Consider the following 27,993-nt stretch of genomic DNA (forward strand, 5'->3'; position numbering starts at 1 on the left):
ATAATATTCTTTATTTCAGTCAGTGTATGCTTAATTTCTAGTTGGTTCTTTATCACAACATCAAGGGTCTCATTAGATTTCTTGAGGATCTCACTACATTTATCGGCTGTTTTTAGAAAGTTATTGAAAGACCTTAAAAGTGTGGTTCTGAACTCTATATCCTCTATTGACAATTTTGTCCTGTTTCTTTTTCTCTGCATTTTTTATGCTTTCTTGGTGCACCCCTTTGGGGGCTTTGTGTACAGTCTTGTTGTAGTTAAGCCTTGATTGTTGTAGGTATCACTGGGAGGAATTGACCTCCAGGCCAGTTGGCTGTGAGAATCAGCTGTGTCAATGGTGGGAGAACTTCTGTGCTGGAGACACCCTTCTGGGGCAAGACTTGCTTCAGTGGGGCTTTGGTGCTCACTGAGTCTGCCCCCTGAGTGTGTCCCTTATGGATCTGAGGAGTTGTAATCTGGATGGTCCCACTCTGACCACTGGGTACACTGGCTTTTGGATCTCTAAGGAGGTGCTAATTTAGCTACAGAGAGATCTGCAGATTCCTCTTCTTTGTTTGGGGTTTGGAAGTGTTGAGATGAGGCCCAGCTGTGAAGCAGTGCAAGCTGCTTTGGGGGTCTAGGGTCTTCTTTTGGATATTCTGGGTCTCTCTGCCCCAGCTGCAGTTTGTTAGGTGAATAAATCCCACTTAATTATGGTGTATGATTTTTTTTAACATATTGCAGAATTCAGTTTGCTAATATTTTGAGGATTTTTGCATTGATGTTCATCAGGGATATCAGCCTAATAGTTTTATTCCTTCATAGTGTCTTTATTTGCTTGTGGAATTAGGATAACGCTCGCCTCATAAAATGAGCTGGGGAGTCTTCCCTCCTTCCAAATTTTTTGGAAGAGTTTGAGAGGACAGTTGTTAGTTCTTTGAATGTTTTGTAAAAGTCACTGATGTTATGCGCTACCTGTTAGGAGCTGTAAGGTGAACCACAGCTGGTAGCTGCCTCTGCTGGTCCTGGATGCACATTGTGGGGCCAGTTTGTGTGCCAAGGCCAGCTTCCACCAGAACTGAATCTCGGGCAGGTTAACAGAAGGCCCAGCACACCCTGAGATCTGGCTCCGTCTTCCACTGACAGTTTGGCTCAGCCATTGAAAGAACCTCTGGTGGTACATGAGTTGCACGAGGCAGGATCTGAATCACTAGGTAGGGGTAAGTGGTGTTCGCCAGGTTGGTATAGATTCAGTCTTCATGTCAGTGCTGTGTCTTAGGCCACTCTAAAATTCTCAACGTACACCAAGTTCAGGTTAGTTGCCACCCATCTGGGACCTGCATATCTTTGTTGTGGGGCAGTATGAACTCAGGGAGTCATAAGGGTGAGGCCAACAGATTTCATCAGGCTATAATAACAGGATTTGGCTTTGTGGCAGGAGGCTTTTCACAGGATCACTGTTGCTAGTCGGAGTGTGTGGAGGAGGAGGTGGGAGGCAATGACTTTGCCCCAGAGTCATATAACTTCATCTCTCCCATGCATCTCTGACATGCCCTGAAACTTCCTGGACCTCCTTCAGAGCCTTTCAAGAAAAACTGTAGCAGGCCCAGGCTGCCTGCAGCTGGCTGATTCCTCAACAGTATGTCAGTTTGTCAGGGTGAGTCCACAGGGAATTGGGAGTGTGGGGCTACTGGGTCTCCCTAGGCCAATCTATGCCATATGGAAGGGAGTGCTCTAGCCATGAAAATGGTGTCTGTGGACATTGTGGAAGAGGGTTTCAGCACAGGGACAATGGTAGCTACAACTTTAGCCTTCTCCCTGAAGTCACATAACCAGTCTCTCCTTATATGACTCAAATTCTCTCAGAACTGCCATCTCTCTGCTAGATCTAGGGTGAGTACCCATAAATGTGATTTTGTGTGTTGGCCCTTTAAGAGGGCACCTGGGTTTCTAGCAGACTCTTGTCTGTCCCTGGCAGTTGGAATCCCCACTGATTTTCACAGCCAGATGTGATATGGGCTCCTTTTTCCTGTTCTGGTTCTCCAGCCTGGGAGCCTGCCATGGAGTTGATACCCTTTGCTCTTCAAGGTGAACCTTTGCAGCTGAGATACTTTTTTGGATTCTCAACCACTAGGTACATTTTTTTTCACATCTCCACTCTTCTGTATGTTCTTAGTTATAAGACTTTCATTCAACTAGTCTTCAGTTGATTATTCAAATTTATTGTTCTACTGGAGGCCCAGTGCATGAAGTTGGTGCACTAGGGGGGGTTGTCCCTCAGCCCAGCCTGTACCCTCTCCAATCTGGGACCCTTTGGCTCCCAACTGCTCACCTGCCTGATTGCCCCTAACCACTCCCCTGCCAGCCCAATCGCCCCCAACTGCCCTCCCCTGCCAGCCTGGTCACCCCCAACTGCCCTCTCCTGCCAGCCTGGTCGCCCCCAACTGCCCTCCCCTGTTGGCCATCTTGTGTGAGGGTGTGATGGTCAATGTGCATATTAACTCTATTATATAGGATAACTTAATTATAATTCCAGTTTGATTCTGGTCAAAGCTGAGTGTAACTTTCCCTAATTAGCTGCCATCTTGGATCTTTCTCATTCATATATTTTTTTATGTCTAGTTACCACTTTTTCATTTTCTACTTAAGGAAGTCTGTCTTCAACATTTCTTGTATGGCTGATTTAGTGGTGACGAACTATATTAGCTTTTGCTTGTTTAGGAAACTCTTTATCTCTCCTTTAATTTTGAGTGTTATCCTTACCAGGTAGAGTATTCTTAGATGTAGGTATTTTTGCGTTTAGCAATTTGAGTATATTGTGTCTTTTCTTTCTGGCTTGCAAAGTTTCTGCTTAAAAATTAGCTGATAGTCTTACAGGAATTTCCTTATTTAATGCTACTTGCTTTTCAGATTCTCTCTTTATCTATAATTATTGACATTGTGATTATAATGTCTTGCTGTGGACTTCTTTGGGTTCATCTAGTTTGGGACTTTGTGCTTTCTTGACCTAATGTCTGTTTCCTTCCTCAGGTTTGGGAAGTTTTCAGCTGTTATTTCTTCAAATAAGTTTTCTTCCCTTTCTTTTATCTCCATCTTGGACCTCTATAATACAAATGTTAGTGTGCTTGATGTTATCCCTGATGTCCCATACATTATTCTCATTTAAAACAAATTTTTTTCTTATTTTTGTTCTTATTAAACTTGGGTAACTTCCACTACTTTATTTTCCAGATTGCTGATCTGTTCTTTTATGTCATCTACTCTGTTGATTCCCCTATGTATATTTCATTGAAGTTTATTGTATGCTTTAGCTCTGATTGGCACTTCTTAAATTTTCTATTTCTTTATTGAAGTTCTCATTGTATTCATTCATTTTCCCCTCAAGTTTTGTGAGCATCTTTATGACCTTTGCTTATCTTCATTTCATTTAGTTCTTTTACTAGGTTTTATCTTGTTCTTTAGTTTGGAACATATTCCTCTGTTTTCATTTTACCTAATTCTCTGTGTTTGTTTTTATGTATTAGGTAGATCATCTATATCTCCCAGTATTGATGAAGTGCCCTTATGTTGGTGATGTCCTGTGGGGCCCAGAAGAGTAATCTCCTCTGGCCACCAGAGCCAGGTGCTCCATGAGTGTCCCCTATTGGGCTGTATGCACCCTTTTATTGTGATGGGCCACCATTGCTACTGGCATGTATAGGTGGGACAGGCTAGGTAGCAAAACTGAGCTGTAGGGGTGTGTGGGCTTTCATCAGAGTGTTCCATTGTTGTTAGGAGGCTAGAGGGATAATTTTTAAATGGTGTCTAATAGTACTAGCATCAGCACAGCAGAATTAGATGGCAGAAATGGCTGCCGCCAGTGCTTCAGAGAGTCCCTGCTGCCTCCTGCTTCTTTGGCAGGCATTTCACTAATAGTGAATGCGTCCCTTTCAACTATGGTCTATGTCAGCAATTTTCAACTGGTGTGCCACAAGAATTTTTAACACTTGCCATTTCTATTTAGTCAGGGGCACTGACCTCTTTTCCCTTAGACTGTCAAATAAAAAATATCAGGAAACAATAGCCATTCGATATGAATGAATCAAAAGTATACCTATTTTTATCTCAGATTTTTTAAGAAAAATATATTTTTGGTATGCTTCAAATTTTTTTTTATTGTCTAAAGTTTTACATATGTCTCCTTTTTCCCCAATTGACCCCCACACACACACACACACACACGCACGCCAGCCATTCCCACCCCGGGCAAGCCCCCACTGCACCAGTGTCTGTGTCCATTGGTTATGCTAATATTGTGGCTCTCTAACCCCCCCTCTCCCACCATTTCTCTCTGAATCTATTATTGTTCATCAAATTATGTTGATCATTATATCCCGCATATGAGTGAGATCATGTGATATTTATCTTTCTCCGACTGGCTTATTTCGCTTAGCATAATGCTCTCCAGTTCCATCCATGCTGTTGCAAATGGTAAAAGTTCCTTCTTTTTTATAGCGGCATAGTATTTCATTGTGTAGCTGTACCGCAGCTATTAGTTTATGTGTGCCATGACATGAAAACGGTTGAAAATCACTGGTCAATGTCCTATTCATCTGGTGTTTTTTCCTGGATTCCAGATTGAGTGAGTCTGTGCATGAGCCTTTAAGAGCAGAATTTCTTTTCTATGCAATTCTATAGTTGTCCTAGATATATTCCCTGTTGGTTTTCAAAGCTTGTTTTGGGGGCTCACCTATCCTGTTCATGTACTAAGGGTTGGGGTGCCTGATGTGGAACTTCAATTTCTCACTCCTCAAAGAAAAGTTCTATCCGTTAAGATCCCTCCTGACCATGGAACACTGCAGTCCCCTTAATGGGACCATATCTCTCCTATTTTTCTCAGTACTGTGTCTTGTTGTGCTTATCCAGTTTCCATCTTAAGCCCCCTCAGGCCCTCATCTCCAGTAGTTAGCTGTCTTAATTAAAACCATAACATATTTGGAAAAATCAATAATCTGTAATTGTATTAAATCCTCTTAATAAAAAATTTAATTTCAGCCGGACAAATGGCATGGGAAGTCTTTTTGAAATACTTTCAGATCATTCTAGAATAAACTGACCTTTTTGAAATTTACTCTAGGTCAATTTGAATGATTCTAATGGAGGCATTTTCCCCCAAATTTTCTGCAAACATTTATTTAAATTAAAAGAATACATATAGTTATTTTTGTTTTACCTAATTCTCAGTATATAAGTAATATTGCCAACATTTTGTTTCAAGATTTATCATGAATCTGATTGACCTTTATCCTTTTACTAATTCTCACTATATCACATTCTGTGCTATTCTATTCATCTTCCTGTTTTAGAACAAGTCTAAACATCAGTGTAATATTTTTCTTTTCAGAGTCAAGGAAAATCAGTCCCAAGTGGTAGTTGTGTTTCACATAGCCATCCTCCACCACAGTCCAATGCCGGCCAGCCACCAAAACCAGCATGGAGGCCTCTCAGTTCACAAGGTCCTGTCACGTGGGAAGGAGCCAATAATTTGGTGAGATTGAGACTGCTGATTATAAATTTAATTTGGGAGAAAGAAATGAGCTGAATATATCTTATGTGTATTTCCCCTAGGATGATGAGGGAGAGGAAGATGAGCCTTGTGTGATCTGTCATGAGAATCTCTCTCCAGAAAACCTCTCAGTTTTGCCTTGTGCTCACAAATTTCATTCTCAGGTAAACTAATCCTTTTAATGTTTACCATTAATCAACTAAGGGAGATTTATACTGCCTTATTTGAAATCATATGCATCCACTGCTGTTTCTTGAGTGGATATAGTGCTGGGCTTTTGGGTACCACACAGAAATACTTAAACCTGTTTCCTCAGCTACAGATTGCATTGTGCTTTCTCAGATCTCCATATACTTTACAGGAGAAGGTGACATGATGGTACTTAAATGGTAGAGAGTAGGCAGTAACTTGAATAGAACTGGGAAGAATGCTGATTGACACGGCAATTCCGTGACAATTTAGCAGCATGCCACTTCACCTTGATGTGCTATAAATAACATAGTGTCCTTTGTCCACACTAGTGATGGCCTCTACTGTTATAATGCATAAGACTTACCTTAGTAGTGTGATCAGGCTCTGGTATTTGTTTTTGAAGATGCTTAAGTTTGAGTTTTGATGTTAGAAAAATGTGAGGCAAGCATAACTTTTGTTGATTCTTGGCATTCATATAGATAACTTCTGGTGTTACTGCTGTGCAAATGCTATTGATAGACAATTTATAACCCAAGTCTTCTGTTGCAGAGCTGTAATTTGACACTGGAAAAGTTAATCTTGTATAAAAAGACTTTTCAGGGAAGTGAACAATAGCCAGCTCATTGAAGCCATATCTGTAAAGCATCATTTCAAAGATATGTGATACATGCTATAGAATTATATTTTGCTTCTGCTCTGATATGAAGAGATATACACAGAATGGCTAACCCTAAAAGATCTCAAGGACAGATACTTAGCCACCTGACTTTCCTATCTAAAGTTTTAAAAGTCAGATTCATTTAGAAATTAAAGGTTTCATAAAACTTACTTTATTCTTTGCCATAACTCATTGAATAGAAAGTACGTAATTCATCCAGATTACTTTTTAGGCTTAGATTTAATGGGCTTCATATATAGTATCTATTCTTAATCTGCTGTCATTTGACCTGGCTCTCCATCATTCATACAGGTAAAAAAAAATGTTTGCAGAATTAATTTTCAAGCAAATGACTTAACAGATAGTTCATAGCCAAATGTACTACCATTGTCACCAAAGAAAAAGCAATCTGAAAAGTATTCCATCATCTAGGGATTTTAACTTCAAAACACCATAAGCACTTGACACAAGGTGTTGGTGACTTTTGTATGTTTAGTTATGACGTTTTTCTAGGTTATAAATGAGGACGATCTATAATAAATTAGGGAAAAAACTATAGAAGCTTTCCTGTATGGAGGGGTCTCTCTTTTCCATGTCCAGCTCAGCTAGAGAGTGGTCCAGTTCTTTGAGTAGGGGCGGCTGGGGATTGAGAAAATGAAAGAAAGAGACAGACACAAAGATGGAAGAAAAAGGCTGGGACCAGGTGGGACCACTGCCCTCTTCTGATGGAGAGACAGAGACCCAGCACTGAAAGAGCATGTTTATTTTATACCCCCAGTACCAGGAAGATTCACCAAAGATCAAGACAAAGGAGATTATTTGCATTCTTGTAATGTCAGTTCTGGGTGGGCCTGAGTCCTATTCATTCCTGGTGTTTGGCTGGATTTACATAATAAAACCCACTCCCAGGCACCTGGGCAGAAATGAAGGTCAAGCTGAGAACACTTCTGCCTTTTTGGCAAAATGCATATCCAGGACGTGGCTCTGCCTACCACCGTGGTATCAGCTGACAATTTATTAAAGAAATGCCCATGTGCCTTCCCAGGGGCCCTCTACATTCCTCAACCTTTTTGTTAGGAAGGAAGAACTGCTAATCATCCTATATAATAAAAGGGTAATATGCAAATTTCCCCTTAACCCGAAGTTCCACCAGAGTTTGATCAGGGGCAGAGCCAGACCGCCAACTGCCCAAGGTCCCTGCACCCCCCGGTGGGCTCTGCCCCCAATCTGCCCCCCACACGCCAATTGGGGTGAGCCGGACCCCACCCGTGCACAAATTTGTGCACTGGGCCTCTAGTCCTGAATATTTGAGGTTAGGGGAAGGATCCTAGTAGAATAAATTGTATGAAAGGTGTTCTGTTACCAGCTATATTATTCAGCAAACCATAGAGAAGATGCCATCATTTCAGCAGTTGACTTGGCAATCCACCAGATAAGGCTTTAAGACCTACTGACAAACATGTTGGTTGACAATCCTGATATATAGATTAACTAGAGGCCCGATGCATGAAATTCATGCAAGAATAGGCATTTTTTTTCTCTGGCCCCATCGGCAGGTACACAGGACCCGGGCTTCGCTCCGGCCCCAGCTTAGTCCAAAAGGACATCTGAAATGACATCTGGTCTAATTAGCATATTACCGTTATATTATTATAGACTATAGGCCTGGCACATGAAATTTGTGCGTGGGTACGGTCCCTAGGCCTGGCCTGTGATCAGGGCCATCATACCCAGCTGCTGGCAGCCGGCCCTGCCCTCTGCCACCACCCTTCCCCAGTTCCCCATTCACCATTGGGGAATTGGAGTCTGCCAGGCTGGGGGAGGGACCAGGAGGTGGTCAGTGCACCTCATAGCGACTTGTCAAGCAGTCATTCTGGTTGTTCCACCGTTCAGTCGATTTGTATATTACTCTTTTATATATAGAGATGTGCTTCAATCCTTCCACTTCCAGGGAAATGGGCCAAGGAGAGTTGCTGAAAGTGATAAGGGAGGCAGCAGGGTGATCTTTTGGGGGTGAGGGGGAGTTTCCTCCTGATGAGGGGCTTCAAAGGACAGCAACCTACTTCTGCTACCCTCTGTCTCCAGAGACACAATTTCTGATTGGCATCTGGCAGGAAAGAGTAGTTGCAGGTACAGGACTAGGAACACCTTTCTGCATGCAGCACCCTGGAGAGTCTCTTCTGGCCAAGGAAAGCTTTGTTCTAACCATTTCTCCTAGAGCTAGGGCTTCTGGGTGGTCTGGAACAGGAGGGCAGAATGGTGGTGAGGCAGGGGAGGGCAGGGCAGGAAGAAGTATGGGGTAGCAGACTTGGGGGTGAAGGAGGGAGAGGGTGAAATCTGTGTGGGTGGGGGAGGGCTGGTACAGAAGGAGAATTGGGGTCAGCATAGAAAGGTTTGGAGGTACTGGGGGAGTAAGAGGAACCAGCAGATGCCAGAACAGAGGAAAGGATCTAGGGAGTCAGGTGGGGGTCCGAGAGGGTGAGTATAGACTAACTCACTTCCCCAGACCCTGCCATCCCAGGTGGCTAGTGGGAGGGGTCCATAGCAAGGTGTCTGAGACTCCAGAACATGTGGCAAATCCGCCCGCCCCTGGCACCCCTGCCAAAGTCCTGCCATTTGGGATGCATTTGCAGACACATGGATTGTTTTTAAGTTAATGCTTTCCAATTCACTCTGTTTCCCACTTGTCGTTTTTTATTGAAAAGGCAGATGCTGCTGGTGTGTGTCCCTTTGCTGGGGTGGCAGGAGTGTTCTCCACGGGTAGAGATCTGATGAGAGACAGAGACAAAAGACCCAGGCAGACATGGGGAATGAGTAAACAGGATCAAAGAGCAAGGAACAGGGAGAGTGATGCACTGGGAGAGACAGACACATGACACAGGGTGTGACAGATACAGGACACAGGGTGCTGTGGGCTGGGATAGAGCTTCCCAGCCTGGTGAGAGGGTTCATTCGGTGGAGCAGCGGCTCTCTGGGCAAGTTCACTCCAGACACAGCTCCCAGGCCTGGAGTTGGCGAACTGAAAGCCCGGAATAATTAGAGCTAATTACATGTGTGCAAATAGCTGCAGCGGAGGCCGAGGGCCGACCACCCCTCCTCCGACCTACCCCCTGCAATCCCACCCCCAGCAAAGGGGCTTTGTTAGCACAGCTGTGCTGAGTGCCTGGGGGAAGGGTGCATAGGCGGAGAGCCCCTTGGGCCCAGGGTTTGGGGTGGGCCCTCTGCCTCCAGAGTGCCCCCCGTGATTACACACCCCAGCACCCCCCAGGATGGCAGGTCTCGACCAGGTTAGGAATTGAACCAGAACTGGGTCTGAGCTCCTATTGGCCTTGTGCTGAGCGGGCCCTGGCGGCACAGGCCCCAGCATCTGGGTCCTTAGGTTTCTATTATCTTGGCCTCCTGAGCATTCCTGTCTTTGTGAAGATTTGAGAAAGGGCTCTCCTTGTATCCTGCCATGGGGAGTGCCTGTCTGGAGCTGAGGCCGCAGGATGAGGAAGGGACAGAGTCTCGTGCTTGGCTTTTGGTGATTAGTTTGTCTGCCTGGATGCACCACAGGACCCCAAAAGGGTGACTTTTCTGAGCTTTCATTTGAGCTCTATACTGTGCATGCCTCCTCTGAGCCTCGGAGTCCAAGGGGAAGGAGAAAGGTGTGAATTCCTCACGTGTGAATGAGGCTTTACAGTTTGAATTGCTAGCCTGAATCAGTGGTCTAATTTTGTGGTTTCAGGAGGCTTTGGCAGGTTGGGTTGGAGTGGTGGCAGGGGTAGGGTTTTATATTTCTACTATTGGCCTGGAGCACGAAATTCATGCACATTAAAAGGGAATTATTTAGAAGAAATATTTTAATATTGCTATTTGCCCTTTCTCTATAATAGAAGTGTCAGAGATGAAAGAAAATTAGTAAAATGTGTATGAAAATCTCCCTCCTGTCAGAGTCTGGGGCACACTGAGGGACCCAGAGTCAAGTCCCTGCCCACCTGTGTGCGCCTTGAAATCACCCGAGACCCAGCCCCAGCCGGCTCCACCCCCATCAAGCCCCACAAGGTGGGGGGGGCGCGGCCTCAGGTCCCCCGGCCCTGGCATGAGGGCTTGCTGACCATTTGCATATTAGCTCTTTATTATATAGGACAGAGACCCGGTGCTCAGGTGGGGACCAGCTGGCCTGCCCTAATGAGGGCCCCAATCCGGGTGGGGGTGCACTCTGGGGGGTGGGGCTGACTAGGGCAAAGGGCCGCAGGTGGTTTGCGTGCTGGTCACGCCCTCCAATAGGGGTGGGGGCCCCCACTGGGAGGCCGGGCCAGCCAGGGCAAAGGAGCGCAGGTGGTTTGCAGGCTGGCCATGCCCCCAATCAGGATAGGGAGTCCCTCCTGGGGGGTGGGGCCAGCCTGGGCAAGGGACTGCAGTTGTTCTGGTCTCTGGTCATTCTGCCATTTGGGTTGCTGGGCTTTTATTATATGGGATAGCTGCCTCTGCTAGGCTAAATCTGAGAGACTGACATGAATCTTTTTGCTCCGTAGTGCATTAGACCTTGGTTAATGCAGCAGGGGACATGCCCAACCTGCAGGCTCCATGTTTTGCTACAAGAAGACTTTCCTGGTCACTCCAGCCGGCACTTGTCTAAGATCTGATACAAGGGACTATGCAAAGGGAGTTTTTAGACTCCACAATTTAGTTTTGCCTTTTGTTATGAGCTTACAGTGTGAAGCAGTACACTCCTCAGTTTTGTACAAAAGAAGCTAACTAATCTGATCAAAGCTGCAGCCAAAGAGGACAGGACAAATCTTCAGGACTGTGAACTGAAGGAAAGGACTTAAAGACGATGGAATTTTACATTTGATCATACCTTAGTAGGTATTTTCTTCTACATAAACATGGTTACTTAGCATACATCTCAGGATGTCTTTTCTTGTCATTTTTCTTCCCTTATTCCACTCATACTTTACTTTCCCTCATTATACTTCATTTTAATTTCCTGAAATAAATTTAAGCAAGAGAAAAACTGGAATATTAAAAGGAGAAGTAGGAAATTTGCACAGATTTTAGTGTTTCTTTTAATTTTTGAAACTGCTTACAAAAATATAATTATTTAAATTTTATCTCTACCTTCCCTATTCTTTTTTACTCTCTAACATATGTACCCATGAAGAAGTTATGAGCTACTTGTGGACCAAACAGTGGTGTGTTGAAACTGTCTTACAATGGCTTGTGAGAGATGATTGTTAAAGTTTCAGGAATTTTGTGAGCCAATCATCAAATTGTTTGTAACTTGAAATTTGTCTGTAGTGGGAGTGTTTACCCCATAGAAATTGGCAAATGCTCTAATCACATGCTTCTCCTCCTCTCAAGAGCTGGTGGTTAAACACAGTACACCATTGGGACCATGTCTGACCCTTCTTTGTGTTCCCAGTGTCTTGCCCAGTAGGGGCAGCATCAATATTCCCTGAATCAGAAATAAGGAAGTAGTAAGAAAAGGAGTTAATGTGTGAATTAACTCACTTGCTCAGTTGAATAATTGAGATCTTATATCCATTTGTTGTAAATATGGTCTTATGCCTTAATCATTTATGCTTTGTAGGAATATTGTTTTTCTGCCTTAAGTATCTAATTTCTCTTTCTGATGCAGGGGGTGTGGGGCACTGATTGTGTATAGTTGCTTCTTGTGACAAACTTGATAGCCACTGGGTTAAGTTGCATATCTAAAGCTTATCACTGAGAGCTTGTATTCTTAGAATCAAAACCATATTGTGTAAATGCTATATGTTTACATGTCTCCAGTTACAAAATTAGAATAAATCAGTTACTTTGTAAGACAAATATCACTTGATTCATATTTTTCCATAATTAGTGAAATAGAGACTGTACATGTGTTCCTGACTCAGCAAGTGTTCTTTTGAATATTTCAGTGTAAATGTGTATCTTGAAGTTACTTCAGATCTCTATTTAAACTTCTTTCTGTAATGATATGCTGTTTTCTTCTGTAATGAGAACAGACTGTAAAATGCAAAGGAAAAATCCAAAAAATGAAGGCAGTCATCTAGACATGTAAAATGCCAAGAGTGTATCAGAATTACAAAATTCAGAACTTGTAGAGCCTTTAATAATTTTCTTGTCTAAATTTCAAGGTCATGGTAATGTAGCAAATTATCTTGTAAAACAAATGTTTCTTAGTTTATGTTTACAGTTGCAATTTCATTTTCACGTGAGAAAGAATAAATATTTCTTAAACACATTTTATTTCTGTGAATCTGTTTAAATGTATACTGAAACTACTTTAAAGCTCTATTTTAAAGTCTATTTCTGTTTAATTGTGCTTAAACTTTTTCTTCTGTTATGAGAAAAGATAGGAAAAGATCTAAGAAGAAGGCAGTTTATAAATCATCTAGACTTGTAAAATGCCAAGAATGTCTTGGATATTGAATGTCAGAGCTTGTAGGTCCTTAATGGTCCTATAGTCTATCCTCATTTTCAGGGTTAGTGAGGGACGACCAAACAACCAAACAGCAGGCTGTGTGGGGTGACCAGACTGGCAGGGGTCCCAGATTAGAGAGGGTGCAGTTGGCGGCAACCAGGCCAACAGGGTGGGCGGGGGTGTAGCGAGGCTGTGAGTGGCGACCAGACCAGTGTGGGGGTATTTGGGTGTGACCAGGCTGGCAGGGGGCCAGTGAAGGGCGACCAGGCTGGTAGAGAGGGGATTACAGAAGGACATCTAGTCTAATTAGCGTATTACATTTTTATTATTATAGATGGTTAATTCAGGAAAGGTAGGCTTATTTTTTATTAGATTCAAATTTAACAAGAATACTAAATATTTATAAAATGCTCCTGAAATGCTAGGACTACAGTAGCTGAGGAATGTTCTAGTTTATAGCCAGATGAAAACAAATGAGTCCTGGTTGGTGTGGCTCAGTTGTTTGGAGCATCATCCTGTGCACAGAAGGGTCGAGGCTTTGATTCCCAGTCAGGGCACATACACAGTCCCCTGGGAGGCAGCCAATCAATGTTTCCTTCTCACATCGATGTTTCTCTCTCTCTCTCTCTCTCTCTCTCTCTCTCTCTCTCTCTCTCTCTCATCATTTACAAGTAACAAATGAATACTAATTTGTTTTAATGATTTCTGATTTTTTTGAGTAGGCAGTTTTCAGAGCCAATAGGCTCTTGTCTGTAAATAGGCATCCTGGGCCACATTTACACAGTGTATTTATAAATATGCATGTTCCCAAAGGCTATCTGGGGATCTGCAGTTAGAATTAGCACCCTATGTATTCTGAAGTATGCCAAAGTTTGAAATCATTGGTATAGTAGAAAGTGGTTTTCTCACGCAAACCTAGGCTTAAATTTTTGAAATCCATCTCTGATATATGGTGTGTCGTAAACAAATTGCTTAACTTTTCTCAACCAAATCCTTTTCTGTAAAATGAGAGAAGCTACTTGCCTCACAATTATTGTTGTTAAACAAATATATTATTCTTTGTTTCCTAAATAGCAAACCTTCCATTAATCATCTGACCTGTTTTACTCTGATAAAAATTCTTAAAAGTTTTTATCTTTAACTGCTGTAGTAGGATGAAGGGAGAGATCATAACCATCCGTACTACTTCCAGTTTCACATGGTCCCAGAATCTTGAGTAGTAAATTTATTGCATAAAATGTCACACTCTTAAAACATTTGATTGAACTATTTGAACTATATGAACTTTAATAATCCTTAATACTACCAAGCAAAGTTGAATAACTGGCAATAATCCAGGAGACTGAAAGTTTTGAAGGTGTATAGGAATGATATCATCTCCATTTGAGAGACAAGAATACTGAGGAAGTAATTTGTCCAAGGTCACCCAACTATTGAGTAATAGGGCGATGATTCTGATCTAGATTCCCAACATAAAAATTAGTGTTTTCTCTCCATAACACCATATTGCTTAAAAAAAGAAAAAACTGACTACTTGTAAATCACCATGTTGTTTCTTTGGATAAATGTGGAAGTAAAAGAAGTTTAGAGTAATCTAATTACAGGAAGAGATTATTCAACTCAAAGCCAAAATTACAGTATTCTTATTCTAAGGTAGATGGTTATTTGATCAATATTTTTAAAAGGCGAAGTATAGGTGTTTCACCTTTTTAATTACAAACATCATATTGGTGTTCATTTAGGACATGTCTTCAGGTTTACATCATTTTCTTAAACTATGAAATTTTACAACCACTATTAGTATCACGTAACACACTTCCACGGTTTAAAACCCCTCTCAGTGTGCTATCTCAGCTCTGGGAAAATAGCAGCAGTGTAGTAAACTGGTATCAAGGCCCTTTGGCTTCTCTCTTGAAATACTATTATATGACAAAAGGAAAGATTGATTACGAACAGCAGCTATGAAGTTTGCATTCTTTTAGTGTAAGACTTAATTCTAAAGGCCTGAGGCAAAAGTCATTCCTCAAGAATTAAAGGTGAAGTATTTTATTTGTAATTTCAATTAAGAACATTGAATTATTTTAATAAATTTTGAACATATTTACAACATTTTCAGTGTTAGGTCTGATCCAATAATCAGCTGGGAAACTGACTTTTAGATCATTTCCTAATCAACACTCCCTTTTGCTTAGACCACATTTCATTTGCTATGACCAGTAACTTTCCCCTCTGGACTTGCCCAGAATCTGGACCAGTTCAGAGAATTCCCTGCTGAAAAGCCTTCCTAGAGTCCTTTAAAAATCTCTGACTCCCTATCCCTGGGTGCTGGTGCTATTTGTGGGCTCAGCCCATCTGGTTTCCAGATGATCTATCCTATCTAATAAAAGAGAAACATGGTAATTAGCCGTACGACCGCTACCCTTCCCATTAGCTAATCAGGGCGACATGCAAATTAACTGCCAGCCAAGATGGCGGGTTAACCACCAACAAAGATGGCAGTTAATTTGCATATGTAGCCGCAAATGCTGGGAGGTGAAAGGGGAAGGACTGAAGAAGAATGGTGATCAGCAACCCAGGCGGCAGGCAAGAGCTGGGGGGTGGGCAAAGGCCGCCTTCAGCTGGTGATCGCCATCGGAAAGCCAGTTGGGGGTTACCAGCTGGCCTGCGCCCAGCGATTGCCATGAAGATCGGAGGGCGGGAGGGCTGGGGCACAGGCCAGGCTGCAACCCCGGACCCCCACAGTGGCGATTGAGGGCGGGAGGGTCAGAGCACAGGCCAGGGAAAAACCGAGGACGCCCACCATGGCGATCGTAGGCAGGTGGGGCCTCCCCAGGGATCCCCAGGGGGAGCCGAGGGCGGAAGGGCCAGGGCACAGGCCAGGCTGCAACCCCTGATGCCCCAGGGGCCAGGGTTGCCGGCTGGCCTGTGCCCAGCGATCGCTATGATGATAGGAAGGCGGGAGGGCCTGCGCCCTGCAATTGGAGGGCGGGAGGGCCGGGGCACAGGCCAGGGGGCAACCCCGGACTCCCATGACAGGTGGCTGGCCTGCAGCCCAAGATCGCCATGGTGATCAGAGGGCGGGAGGGCCCGGGAGCAGGCCAGGTGGCAACCCCGACCCCCCAGAAACCGCCTGCCTGCGCCCGTGTGCGGCAGCAGAAGCCAACAGCTCGAGCTCGTGTGCAGCCTCTGAAGCCGCCTGTCCACAGCATGTGCAGCCACAGAAGCCACCTGCCGCCGCCTGTGACCTGATCGGGTCCCAGCTTGCAGGCCCGAGCCCGTGTGTGGCTACAGAAGCCACCAGCCCGTGCCTGTGTGCAACCGCAGAAGCTGCCTGCCTGCCGCATCCCACTATGATCCACTGAGTTATGAGGCCAGAGAGCAAGGAGAACTTCCACCCCTGAGTCAAAGTGGGGAGCGGAGGACACGGCCTCCTCTCCTAAAGTCGCCAAAGGACAGGACCGAACCTAAGCCCCATCCTCTGAGACAGCCGGGCAGGCACCACTGACCCTCTCTGCAGGCCGGGCCCCCCTCCCCCTTCCCCTGTCCCTGCACAGCTCCCATAGCTCCCCACTGGCTGAGTCAGGCACAACAGGTTTGCAGCCACAGGGGTGATTTAGCAGCTAATGAAAAATGCGAGAACGAACAAATGAAGCAGCTACTGCAGTGGGGAAAAGACTTTCATCAAATTCGTTGTCTCTGAGAAACTGAGGCAGCCAGCACAGACACCACAGGATGAGGCTTCTGCTTCTAAAGAAATGTCCTGGGGTTAGAAGTGAGGGGGTGCTGCCTTTCCCATCTCGGAGCTCTAGGAGGAGTCGGTGCTCCCCCTCCTGGTATTCTTAACACCCAGAGACCCCTCCCCAGTCCAGGCAGGAATGTTCCTCGCTGACCGCCTCCAGAAAGCAGAGAACAAAGAGGCACTTCTAGACTTCAAGCCTCTAAACCAGTGGTTCTCAACGTTGGCTGCACATTAGAATCACCTGGGAATCTTTTTAAAATCCTGGTTTCTGGGCCTCATCCTCTGGAAATTCTGTTTCTTTGTTATGGGGTAGAGCCACAACATTAGTAACAAAGAAACAGAATTTCCAGAGGATGAGGCCCAGAAACCAGGATTTTGAAAAGATTCCCAGGTGATTCTAATGTGCAGCCAAGGTTGAGAACCACTGCTCTAAACAGACTTGACCACTGCGGGCAAAGACCTGCAGCTGAGAGGGTGCAGGTTCTGGGTGTCGAGGTCCAGACCGTGGAAGACCTCCTGGGAGAGCAGTGGATCTGGAAGCCTGTGTGCTGGGTCAAAGACACGCCTGCCTCCCACCCTCCCGTGCCCTGCACATAGATGTTCCTGGACTGGGGTGAGGAGGAGGAGAACTAGAGGGAAGGAACACTGAGTGTTTGTTGGCGGCCATGTAAAAAGGACTGTGACCCTCCCTCCCACTGAGTCACTCCCTAAGGCAACAGGAGACGGAGGGTCTGAAAGCAGCCACACAGCTTTGTGGCCGTGACCAAGGCACCAAGATGGTGTCCATGCAATGGGGCTGAGGAGCTGTCAGAGGACCTCACCCCAGAAACCCAATAGCTCTTTGTGTGATAGAGAGAAGGTGGTAGGGAGCGAGGGAGAGAGCGAATTGGACTCAAGAGATCTCAAGGCCCAGATGAGGAGAATATACCAGGGATCAGCATGGACTTGAGCTCTGAGGTGAGGGTCAAGGGCAGCTGGGTGGGGGCCAGCCCAGACAGAAGACTGAGGTCCAGATGTTCTTGACCCTGCTCAGTTCTTTAGCACCTTTGCCTGAGATATAAACTGTCTGACATGGAAGTACAACTCCAGAGAAGGGGGTGGGGAACCTAAGTTAAATAATACTTTGTTTTTGTTTTTTCACTTGGCAGAATGGGGGCTGAAGTTGAAGTTAGGATTCTGGGGGCCTAAGCCTTTAGTCGGGCATCCCCTGAGGGCTCCCTGGCTGCCAGAAGGATGTCTGACTGCAAGCTTAAGCCTGATCCGCCAGGGAGTGGGCCTAAGTCAATAGGTGGATATCCCCCAAGGGGTTCTGGACTGCAAATGGGAGCAGGCCGGGCTGAGGGACGCACCCTCCCCCCAAGTGCACAAATTTTGTGCACCGGGCCTCTAGTTACATATATAATTCTTTACTACTTTTGGCCTTGTGCATACCTTCTTTGGTGACTCTATCAGTTCATGACAAAATAAACCTAATAAGAAGTTCAAAATCAACATACATACAGTTATTGGATCTATTTTTAAAATAGCCAGAACCTCTCACACCCCTCTGCCCATCTTTACCCTTTGCAAGAGCATGGATAGACCTGGAGAACATTACACTAAGTGAAAGTAGCCAGTTAAAGACAAGTACCATGTGGTTTCACTCATTTGTGGAATTTAATGAATAAACAACTACCAAGAAAAATAGAAATAGACTCAGAGAGAGCAGGCAGACAGCTCTAGTGACAGAGGTGTTGGAGCAGGTGGAGAGATTGAGCAAAAAAAAAAACAAAAAAAAAAAACTCATGGAGATGGACAACAGTCTGGTGGGGAAGGTGGAAGAGGGCATACAGGGATAAATGGTGATAGAAAAAATAAAGTTGATATGATCCTTGCAGGCATGACAATAACACAAATCATTATACCAGATAATGATCATTGTGTTTACTGAATACTTGTTGCATGAGAGTACTACGTGGGGCTTTGGGTATATCAAGTAGCATAGACAAAGGTCCCTAACCTGAAGGAGCTCAGTCTTAAGTGGACAGCTAATATTATAATGCCACATACATTCAGGGCCAAATTAATTACACAGGCAAGTGCTGTTATAAGAATTTGGTCATTGCACGTTTAAGGAATCATTGCTCTGCCTGAAACAGGAGGAATGGAACTGGATCTTGCTGACAATCAAGATCCTACCTTAGGTACTCTTTCCTTGGAACATTCTTTTAGACCACATGCTTCATTCTGTTTTTTCAGTCCTCTGCCCAAATGTGACCTCGGGGTAGCTCTTCCTGACTATAATGTAATAGACCTCTTCCCCACCACATATACCATTTGTTATCAGAAAATCAGTTGTTTACTCATTTATTATCTTTTTTACAATTCACCTTGTATATCTGTTTACCATTGTCTATTCATTGCCTAAAACATTATCTGGCACAAAGTCGATATTCAATAAATATAGGCAAAACTAGGTTTACAGTTGTGAGTACATGAAACAGTTTATTCTTATATTATTATTTATTAATTGTATTATGCATTTGTATTGTTTATCTTTTATTATTACTAGAGGCCCAGTGCATGAAATCCATGCATGGGGGTAAGGATGGGGGAGGGGGTCTCTCAGCCCGGCCTGCATCCTCTCCAATCTGGGATCTTTCTCACAATCTGGGACCACTGGCTCCTAACCACTCACCTGCCTGATTTGCCCCTAACCACTCTGGCTGCCTGGCTGATCACCGCTAACCCCTTTGCCTGCCTGCCTGCCTGATTTCCCCTAATTGCCCTCCCCTGCCAGACTGATTGCCCCTAACCACCTCTGCCTCGGCCCCCACCACCATGGCTTTGTTCAGAAGGAGGACCGGACGACTGGAAGATGTCCAGCTGACCCAGTCTAATTAGCGTATTACCCTTTTATTAGTATAGATTTTGTATCCTTACTTACATTTATCTTTTACATAATGACAGTAGGTGGGTACCTACTGTTGCCCACCTCTGTATTTGTTGAGTAAATGGGCCTTGTGAACCAAATGGAATTTACTTAAGAGAACGGAGTAGCCATTCTCAGCAAGTACAATGGTTTGAAAAACATGTGTTCCTTAGAGCAGGGGTCCTCAAACTACGGCCTGCGGGCCACATGCAAATACAAATATTATATTTGTTCCCGTTTTGTTTTTTTACTTCAAAATAAGATGTGTGCAGTGTGCATAGGAATTTGTTCATAGTTTTTTTTTTAAACTATAGTCCGACCCTCCAAGGGTCTGAGGGACAGTGAACTCGCCCCCTGTTTAAAAAGTTGGAGGACCCCTGCCTTAGAGAGTTGTTTTTCTATTCATGATCTGTACATGACTTTCTATTCTCTATGTGGAAATTTCAGTAATACCTGGATAATGATCTCATTGATAGTGCAAATGGTTGGGCTTGCCACTATTATAATAATTCCCAGTCAGTTAGCCTTTTTCTGGGTCTGCTAATTTTTCCTGAGCACATAATAAAATTGGTCTAAAACAGTGGTTCTCAACCTTCTGGTCCTTTAAATACAGTTCCTCATGTTGTGACCCAACCATAAAATTATTTTCGTTGCTACTTAATAACTGTAATGTTGCTACTGTTATGAATCATAATGTAAATATCTGATATGCAGGATGGTCTTAGGCGACCCCTGTGAAAGGGTCATTCGACCACCAAAGAGGTCACGACCCACAGGTTGAGAACTGCTGGTCTAAAAGGACTTGGTTGGATCCCTAGAAATAAAGTTTTAGAGTCCATATGATAAAAGTTGATAAGACTTTCAAAACAAATTAGCTTAATTTTTCAGGGTTTCCATGAACCAAAATAGAAATACTAAAAATTATGATGAAGAATAAAAATGAAACCAAGGTATAATTTATTAAGGTTTATGAACACTTCTTTCTTTAAAAACTGTTTTGACAGTTTACTCAGATTTCTCATCAACTACTTGACAAGCTGGTGTCTACCAAGGCCTGAGTAGACAAGATGTTACAAAACCACCAAATTGAGTTTGTTATAAGAATGTAAATTGACCTAATCACTTTGGAAAACTGATTTGTAAGGCTTACCAAAGCTAAGAATAGGCTGACTTTACAATCCAGCTTTATTCTAGTAATAGACACAATATGTTGTGTACACATGTATACCAAAGACATGTACAGGAGTGTTCATAACAGTATTCATAACTCTGAACTGGAAATAACCTTATCAACAAAAGAATGGGTAAATAGTTGTAGATTCTTACAATGGAGTACTACAAAGTAATGAAAAAGAAAGGACTACTTCTCCCCACAACAATATGGATAAATCAAGTAATTTTGAAGGAATACATACAAAAAATGAGTACATACTATATTATTCCCTTTAAATAAAGTTCAAAAAAGGTAAACTAATGTCTGATGGAAAGGACATGTTTGAGAATGGGCTTGAGGCATCAGGAATTTATGTAATGTTATATGTATCTTGAACTATATACATAAGATGTATGTATTTTACACTGATTATGTCATCTTATATAATAAAAGCCTAGTATGCTAAGTGTCCAGTCGTTCGGTCGGCGTTCAACCAATCAAAGCATAATTTGCTAATGATATGCTAAGGCCACTCAACTGCTTGCTATGACGTGTACTGATCACCAGAAGGCAGACAGTCATCCAGCCAACCAGTTGCTATGATGTGCAGTGACCACCAGGGGGAAGATTCTCCAACTGTAAGTTAGCTTGCTGCTGGGGTCTGGCCAATCGGTACTGAGCGAAACAGGCCAGACACGCCCTGGAGCCCTCCAATGGTCCCTCCTGGCTGGCCAACCTCCTGTGTCCCTCCCTGGCCCTGATTGTGCACCGGTTGGTTCCCTCAGCCTGGCCTGCACCCTTTTGCAATCCAAGACCCGTTGGAGGATGTCAGAGAGCCAGTTTCAGCCTGATCCTGCAGGCCAGGCTGAGAAACCCCACTGGTGCATGAATTTGTGCACCAGGTCTTTAGACTATAATAAAACAAGCATAATATGCTAATAAGACTGGACAGCCAAATTACCTTCCAGATGTCATTCTGGACATCCTTCTGAATGACCTTCTGGACGAAGCCACAGCAGCAGGGGCCAAGGCAGAGCTGGCCACCACGGTGGGCGAAGGCCGAGGCAAGAGGCAGTTAGGGGTGATCAGGCAGGCAGGTGAGTGGTTATGGGTGATCAGGAAGGCAAGCAGAAGGCTTAGGGGATATCAGGCAGGCAGGCAGAGCGGTTAGGGGTGATCAGGAAGGCAGGCAAGCAGTTAGGAGCCAGCAGTCCCAGATTGCAAGAGGGATGTCCAACTGCCGTTTAGGACTGATCAGGTCTAAATTGGCAGTCGAACATCCCCCAAGGAGTCCCAGATTGCAAGAGGGTGCAGGCTGGAATGAGGGACACCCCCCCCATCCACCCATGCACAAATTTTGTGCACCGGGCCTCTAGTATTTTAATAAAAATTAAGGCAAAAACTACATAATGAGAATGGCACAAAGAAGAAAATAAATCACCCAGAGTCCAACAATCACTGCAATATTTTTATTTGTAGTTGTTCATCCTTAAAATTTCTTTTAAACTGAGGAATATGATCTACCTGTTATAGTCTTTGAATGATATCTGCCACTTCCAAGGTGTTATCTAGTCTGTCTTAAGCATCTACTACTAACAAGCCCACCCAATTTCCAGATTCTCAATATACAAAAGAATTCTTGCAGTAAAGAACCTGATAAGCTGACACAGGTTATCTGTCCTCTACTCAAGCACTTCCACTAATAGAGGATTTCTACCTCATAGGACTACACCAGTGATGGCGAATCTATGACAAGCGTGTCAGAGGTTACACATGAACTCATTTTTTTGGTTGACTTTTCTCTGCTAAATGGCATTTAAATATATAAAATATCAAAAATATAACTCTTTGTTTTACTATGGTTGCAAATATCAAAAAATTTCTACATGTGACACGGCACCAGAGTTAAGTTAGGGTTTTTCAAAATGCCGACACGCTGAGCTCAAAAGGTTCGCCATCACTGACCTAGAGGGTATTATGCTAAGTGAAATAAGTCAGATAGATGAAGACAAATACCATATGATTTCACTTGTACATGGAATCTAAAGAACAAAATGAATGAACAATCAAAACAGTTTGATTGTTGGCTGCCAGAAGGGAGGGAATTTCAGGGACAGGTGGAAAAGCTGAAGGTAGTAAGAAGCATACATTGCCAATTATAAAAACATTCATGGGGATGTAAAGTACAGCATAGGGAATATTGTCAATAATACCGTACTCCTAGAGGTTTTGATTTGAGTCTGTGGCACACTGCTTAGTGGGATATTTAAAAGCTTCCCAAGAGATGTTAATATGGGTTCAAGGCTACGAAACACTGTTCTAATGCTGCTCAAATCTTAATGTGCATTGAATCACCTGGGTCCTTGTTAAAATTCAGATCCTGATTCTGCATTTCTAATAAGCTCCTAGCAGATGCTGGTGCTGTTAGTCCTGGGATGACACTTTGAGTAAAAAGGCTCAAGCCAGGTGAGCATCCGAATCACCCAGGGATCTTCTAAAGCTGAGGGTTCCCAGGTCCTACTCTGGGATGTGTGCCCAACCCTGTGCTTTTTCTATATTGATCAAATAAGTCTGGTGCACTTTTCTTATTGAGAACCATGGATTTAGTCTGACCTTTTTTTACATGTGAGGACACTGTATCTTCAAGAAGCTGTGTGATCTTTGTCCTGATGGAACCTTCTCCCAGGAAAGTTCATTAGTGAGCAAAACATATGTTCAACAGGAACATTTTCTGCTGTGTGAGTCCCCAAGTGCTGATTGGAGACTGCAATCTGCATCATGAGTGGAGCATGAAGGTTTCATTAACATACAGCTCAGAATCTAGCAGAGGAGTAGCCTGTGTAATGAATGGGATCCTGGGTTCTACTTGAAGCATTATCACATAATATATCAGTTTTATGTGACATGAACTGATGGTTTTATGGCCTTTCTATTCAATTTGATAAGCCCCTTGTCATGGGCTCTTTTTAATATGGCTAGAGGGCATTTTTTGGTGGTGATGTCATAATGATTTATTTATAAAACCCACTACATGCATCAGCCACATATATGTAAATGAGAAACATTTCTTTGGGTGGGGGAGAATTGTCATTGCCATTGTGTGATAAATAGGTGCATATTCAATGAGCGGGCATTCATCCAGACACTGATTTGTATTCTCTTCTCTGCATAGCATACAGCCAAGCAATTAGCACCATGTCTAGAAAATTGGCTTGTGCAGCAGGATCCTTCTAAATGGGGGGTGCATGCAGCAATTGAGCTTGGTGCCAGCTTGGGATTGAGGTGGCTGGGGACTCACCTGGAGACACCCGAGCATTCACCTAAAGGTGGAGAAGGAAGAAAGGAAGCTTAAAAAAAAATCTCTAAGTTTCAATATTGTGACCTAACATTCTTCACATTACTTAGTCCTCAAATATGCTGCAGGATAGGAATGATTATCTCCATCTTAAAGATAAGAAAGCTAAAGAGAAAAGACTCATCTAAAACTTGAAGCCAGGTAGTGTGACTGGAAGGCCACGTTCCTTCTGCTATGCTACAGTGTTGTCACAGAGGAGCAGCGCCTGCAGGTCAGCGAAGTGAACAATGTCACCGTGATGCCAGCTTTGCTGAGACCAGACTGCTACTCTCAGCAGTTGTACCCGCCGCCTGCTTTCTGTGCCCAGCCTTGAACCTGTAGAGTGCTACATCAGCAGTGCTGACGCTAGAGCCCAAAGGGTTAAACAAAATGAAACTCACAAAAACTCTCTCATTGATGGATGAAATCAAATCTGTTAAATATTCTTAGCTGCTCGTGTGAAGTAAAATTGTAATTAAATTTAAAACATCCTAGAAATAATTGGTTATGTAAATACAAATAAAGTAAAATTGAAAGCAATATATTTTCTAAATATTTGTGAAATTTGTGGGAGGGAGACTTATAACATTTCTCCATGAACTTCTTAAGATATATCTAAGAAAGACCCACCTCATTTAAAAAGATAACTTTTATAAAACTTTCAACGTTTGTAAGTCACTTTCACAAATATGTGAGCCTCCTGACATTTCTGTGATGATGGCAGGTTATTATTTGATCCATTTTTAGATGAGGACATCAAGGTTCTGAGACCCACAAACTGGGATCCCACCCTCAGAAATGGTCACAGTGCCAGTAACCTGGGGACAGATTTGCACACTCTATAACTCATAGGCTTCCCACTGCTCAAGAAAATACCTTCTTATTTTATTTTTTAATTTTTCAATTATAGCCGAGGCCGGTTTGGCTCAGTGGATAGAGCGTCGGCCTGCGGACTGAAGGGTCCCAGGTTCGATTCCGGTCAGGGGCATGTGCCTTGGTTGCGGGCACATCCCCAGTGGGGAGTGTGCAGGAGGCGGCTGGTCGATGTTTCTCTCTCATCGATGTTTCTGACTCTCTATCTCTCTCCTTTCCTCTCTGTAAAAACTCAATGGAATATGTTAAAAAAAAAAATTTTTCAATTATAGTTGGCATATGATATTATATTAGTTTCAGGTATACTACATAGTGATTAGACGTCCATATAACTTACCAAGTGATCACCCTCATACGTCTAGTACCCATCTGACACCATACATAGTCACTACAATACTAGTGGCACGGTGCACGAATTCATGCACATTGAAAGGAAATTAATTAGAAGAAATGTTTTAATATTGCTATTTGCCCTTTCTCTATAATAGAAGTGTCAACCAAATTCACCATCGACAATGACAGATCGAAACACATGTGTGCGATTGGCACCAGTGAGAGCTTTATATGTAGCACGTATGTGCAAGTTAACTTAGCCTTTTATAGATGTAGAATAAGCTTGCTTAATTAGACCTGTTTTCTGATGTAGCTAAACTTTTTCCAGCCTGGTGAAGCACCCCAACTTCTCTTTCAGGTATCTGTCAGCAACACAGCAGTAAATATCAACATGAAGCAGATTATTATTTTAGATCACACGGGGAAAACAAATGGTAAAATATTTACCAGTAACTGCAGAAGTGTTTGATTATATTCTGCAGTGAGAAAACCTGAAGTCATTTTCAAGGTCCACCATTTCTTACTTTTTTTCAGTTGGGTCAAGTTTCTAACCTTTCTAAATCTCTGTTTTCCTGCTAATGAAAAGAAAATAGGATTCCATTGAGTCTCCTATTTACCTAATCCAGGACTCCTGTGAGGATCAAATGAGATGAGGCATGGGAAAACACTTCACAGACATTTGGTTAAAGTATGAAATGTTTGCACCTGGCTATAAAGTAAGTCGTGTTCCTGGGCTGAAGAAACTCCAAGGAGGCTAATCGCTAGGGAGAGGAAGCCAGGTGTTGCTATGTGATGTCATTACTGGACGCTAGGATACTTAGCATATTAGCCTTTTATATAGAGAGAGATAATTGACTATATTCCCTATGCTGTACTCTACATCCCCATGACTATTCTTATAATTTGTACTTTTTAAGCCCTTCAACTTAGAAAATGCCTTTACAACTTATTCTTCTGCTTTCCCAAATCTCCCTAGCAAAGTAAGAAAACAGTTACTCCAATAATTACAAAAGAAAATATAGTTTTTCCCTCTTAGAGAGATAAGAGATTTGTTGACACAAATATTTGGAGACTTTCTATGTAATTTGGTTTCCAAAATGTTCTGAATTGAATATTTCAAATCTCTGTTTTCTTCATTTCACTGTTTCTTTCTAAATATTAAATAAAGGTGGATATTCCATATACAGAAAAAAAGCAGAAGCACCTGACCTCTAAATTTAGTCAGATAAAATACATTATGTAAACAGAATTTTCCACAAAACAAGTCAGAAATAGAAAAGAAAGATCACAGAAAACCTCTTCACTCTGGCAGAAGTGGTAGGGAGCAAACAGGATGTGGAGCTGAGAGGTCTGGTTTGTGGAAGGGATTCTGAGGCCTCCTTGATGTCATGGACGTTGATGGTTTTATCCTGAGGTCACTGGGTGCAGTGAAATGACAGTGTTTCGAGTTCAGGCTGTGTAAGAGAAGAGGGTCAGTAGTCGGAAGCAACCGTGACCCAGAGCATACAAGAAGAGGGAAACGATTCAGGCAGTGGAGTGGTCTGGAGCTTGGCCGGAGAGTGACCATGTGGCATCTCTAGGTGGAGTTGGTGGTACCCACATTCGAGGGGTGCTAGGAGAAACCTGGAGACCATTCCAATGACTGGGAACCACCAGTCACTTGGGAATATGGAGAAGTTGCATGAGACCCCAAGCTTCTAGTCTTTTATTCCTGCTATTTTCAGCCAAATGGATGGGTAATAATAATAATAATAAAATAATAATAATAATAATGAAATAATAATAAACTTAAACCAGATATTACATGCATTTTCTAACTTAATCTCCATGACATATTTGTGAAGTGGAATAATTACCCATTTTACGGATGAGGAAAGAAGCTGAGAAAAGCAAAGAAGCTTTCTCCAATGTCTGTGTAGAGCTGGGGTTTGAACCCAGGCAGGGTGTCTGCAATGCATTCAGCAGGCAGCTCTGAATTTAAGGCCAGACTGGAGAAATACACAGTTACTGTTTTTCCTGTGTAACCTATTTTATCATAGGCTGATGGCCTAGAATTCACTTTTCAATAAGCATATATCCATTTAATTGGCAAAGGCAAAGAAACAAGCCTATTTATACACAGATAGATAATAGAAGTTACAAAGCATACTATTTAAAGACATATGAACACCTGGTAGTACTAGCTAGGTGAGGAGGCCTCAGATATGAGTTGATAATATCTACAGGTGCAGCTATACACTGGAATACCTGCATTCTTATTACGAGGTAAAGTCACTTCTCAGGAGACCCTTCCCAACCTTTGGTCAAGGTTTAATCTCCTGGGTATTTACTTCTATAACATGCTGTCTACCCACTTCCTAACATGTGCTTGTTTTGTGTTTTCAAGCAGAACTATCTTTGTATGGTTCACCTGTGGTCCCTAGTGGGTAACATGGGGTTGTGTTAGTGAAATTGAAATGAGAAAAAATGTTATAGAATTTTGAATGACAGGAAAAATTTGTATAATGATTAAGTGAAAGGCAATAAATTAGAAAACAATCTGATAGTTTTATAGATGATTTTCATTATCTTTTTTTCCTTTTTTTGCTTGACTGTACTTCTTTGTAAATGATTAACATGTTTTTCTTATCTATAATAATAAAAGCATAATATGCTAATTAGACTGGACAGCCAAATGACTTTCCGGACGTCATTCCAGATGTCCTTCTGGATGACCTTCCAGATGAAGCCTTGGCGGCGGGGGCCACGACAGAGGCGGTTAGGGGAGATTAGGCAGTTAAGGGCAATCAGGCAGGCAGGCAAATGGTTAAGGGCAATGAGGCAGGCAGAGGGTTTGGGGTGATCAGGCAGACAGGCATGCAGAGGCAG

The 27,993-nt window shown here is 43.0% G+C and overlaps 1 protein-coding gene across 3 annotated transcripts in view; it reads left to right on the forward strand.

Moving 5' to 3' along the window:
* Positions 1-12,602, forward strand: part of DZIP3 (DAZ interacting zinc finger protein 3) — a 139,335-nt gene extending 126,733 nt beyond the window's left edge. For 2 of the 3 annotated variants that reach the window (XM_015561230.1, XM_015561228.1), the window contains 4 exons: positions 1,558-1,635; positions 5,362-5,505; positions 5,586-5,687; positions 10,891-12,602. In XM_015561230.1, coding sequence (XP_015416716.1) covers positions 1,558-1,635; positions 5,362-5,505; positions 5,586-5,687; positions 10,891-11,001 — 435 coding nt within the window. In that variant the 3' untranslated portion in view covers positions 11,002-12,602. The remainder of the gene's footprint in view (positions 1-1,557; positions 1,636-5,361; positions 5,506-5,585; positions 5,688-10,890) is intronic. The other variant, XM_015561229.1, reaches the window with a different exon arrangement.
* Positions 12,603-27,993: the final 15,391 nt, after the last annotated feature.

This window comes from Myotis davidii, unplaced genomic scaffold (genome assembly GCF_000327345.1).
Source record: "Myotis davidii unplaced genomic scaffold, ASM32734v1 scaffold16, whole genome shotgun sequence".
Lineage (NCBI taxonomy): Eukaryota > Metazoa > Chordata > Mammalia > Chiroptera > Vespertilionidae > Myotis > Myotis davidii.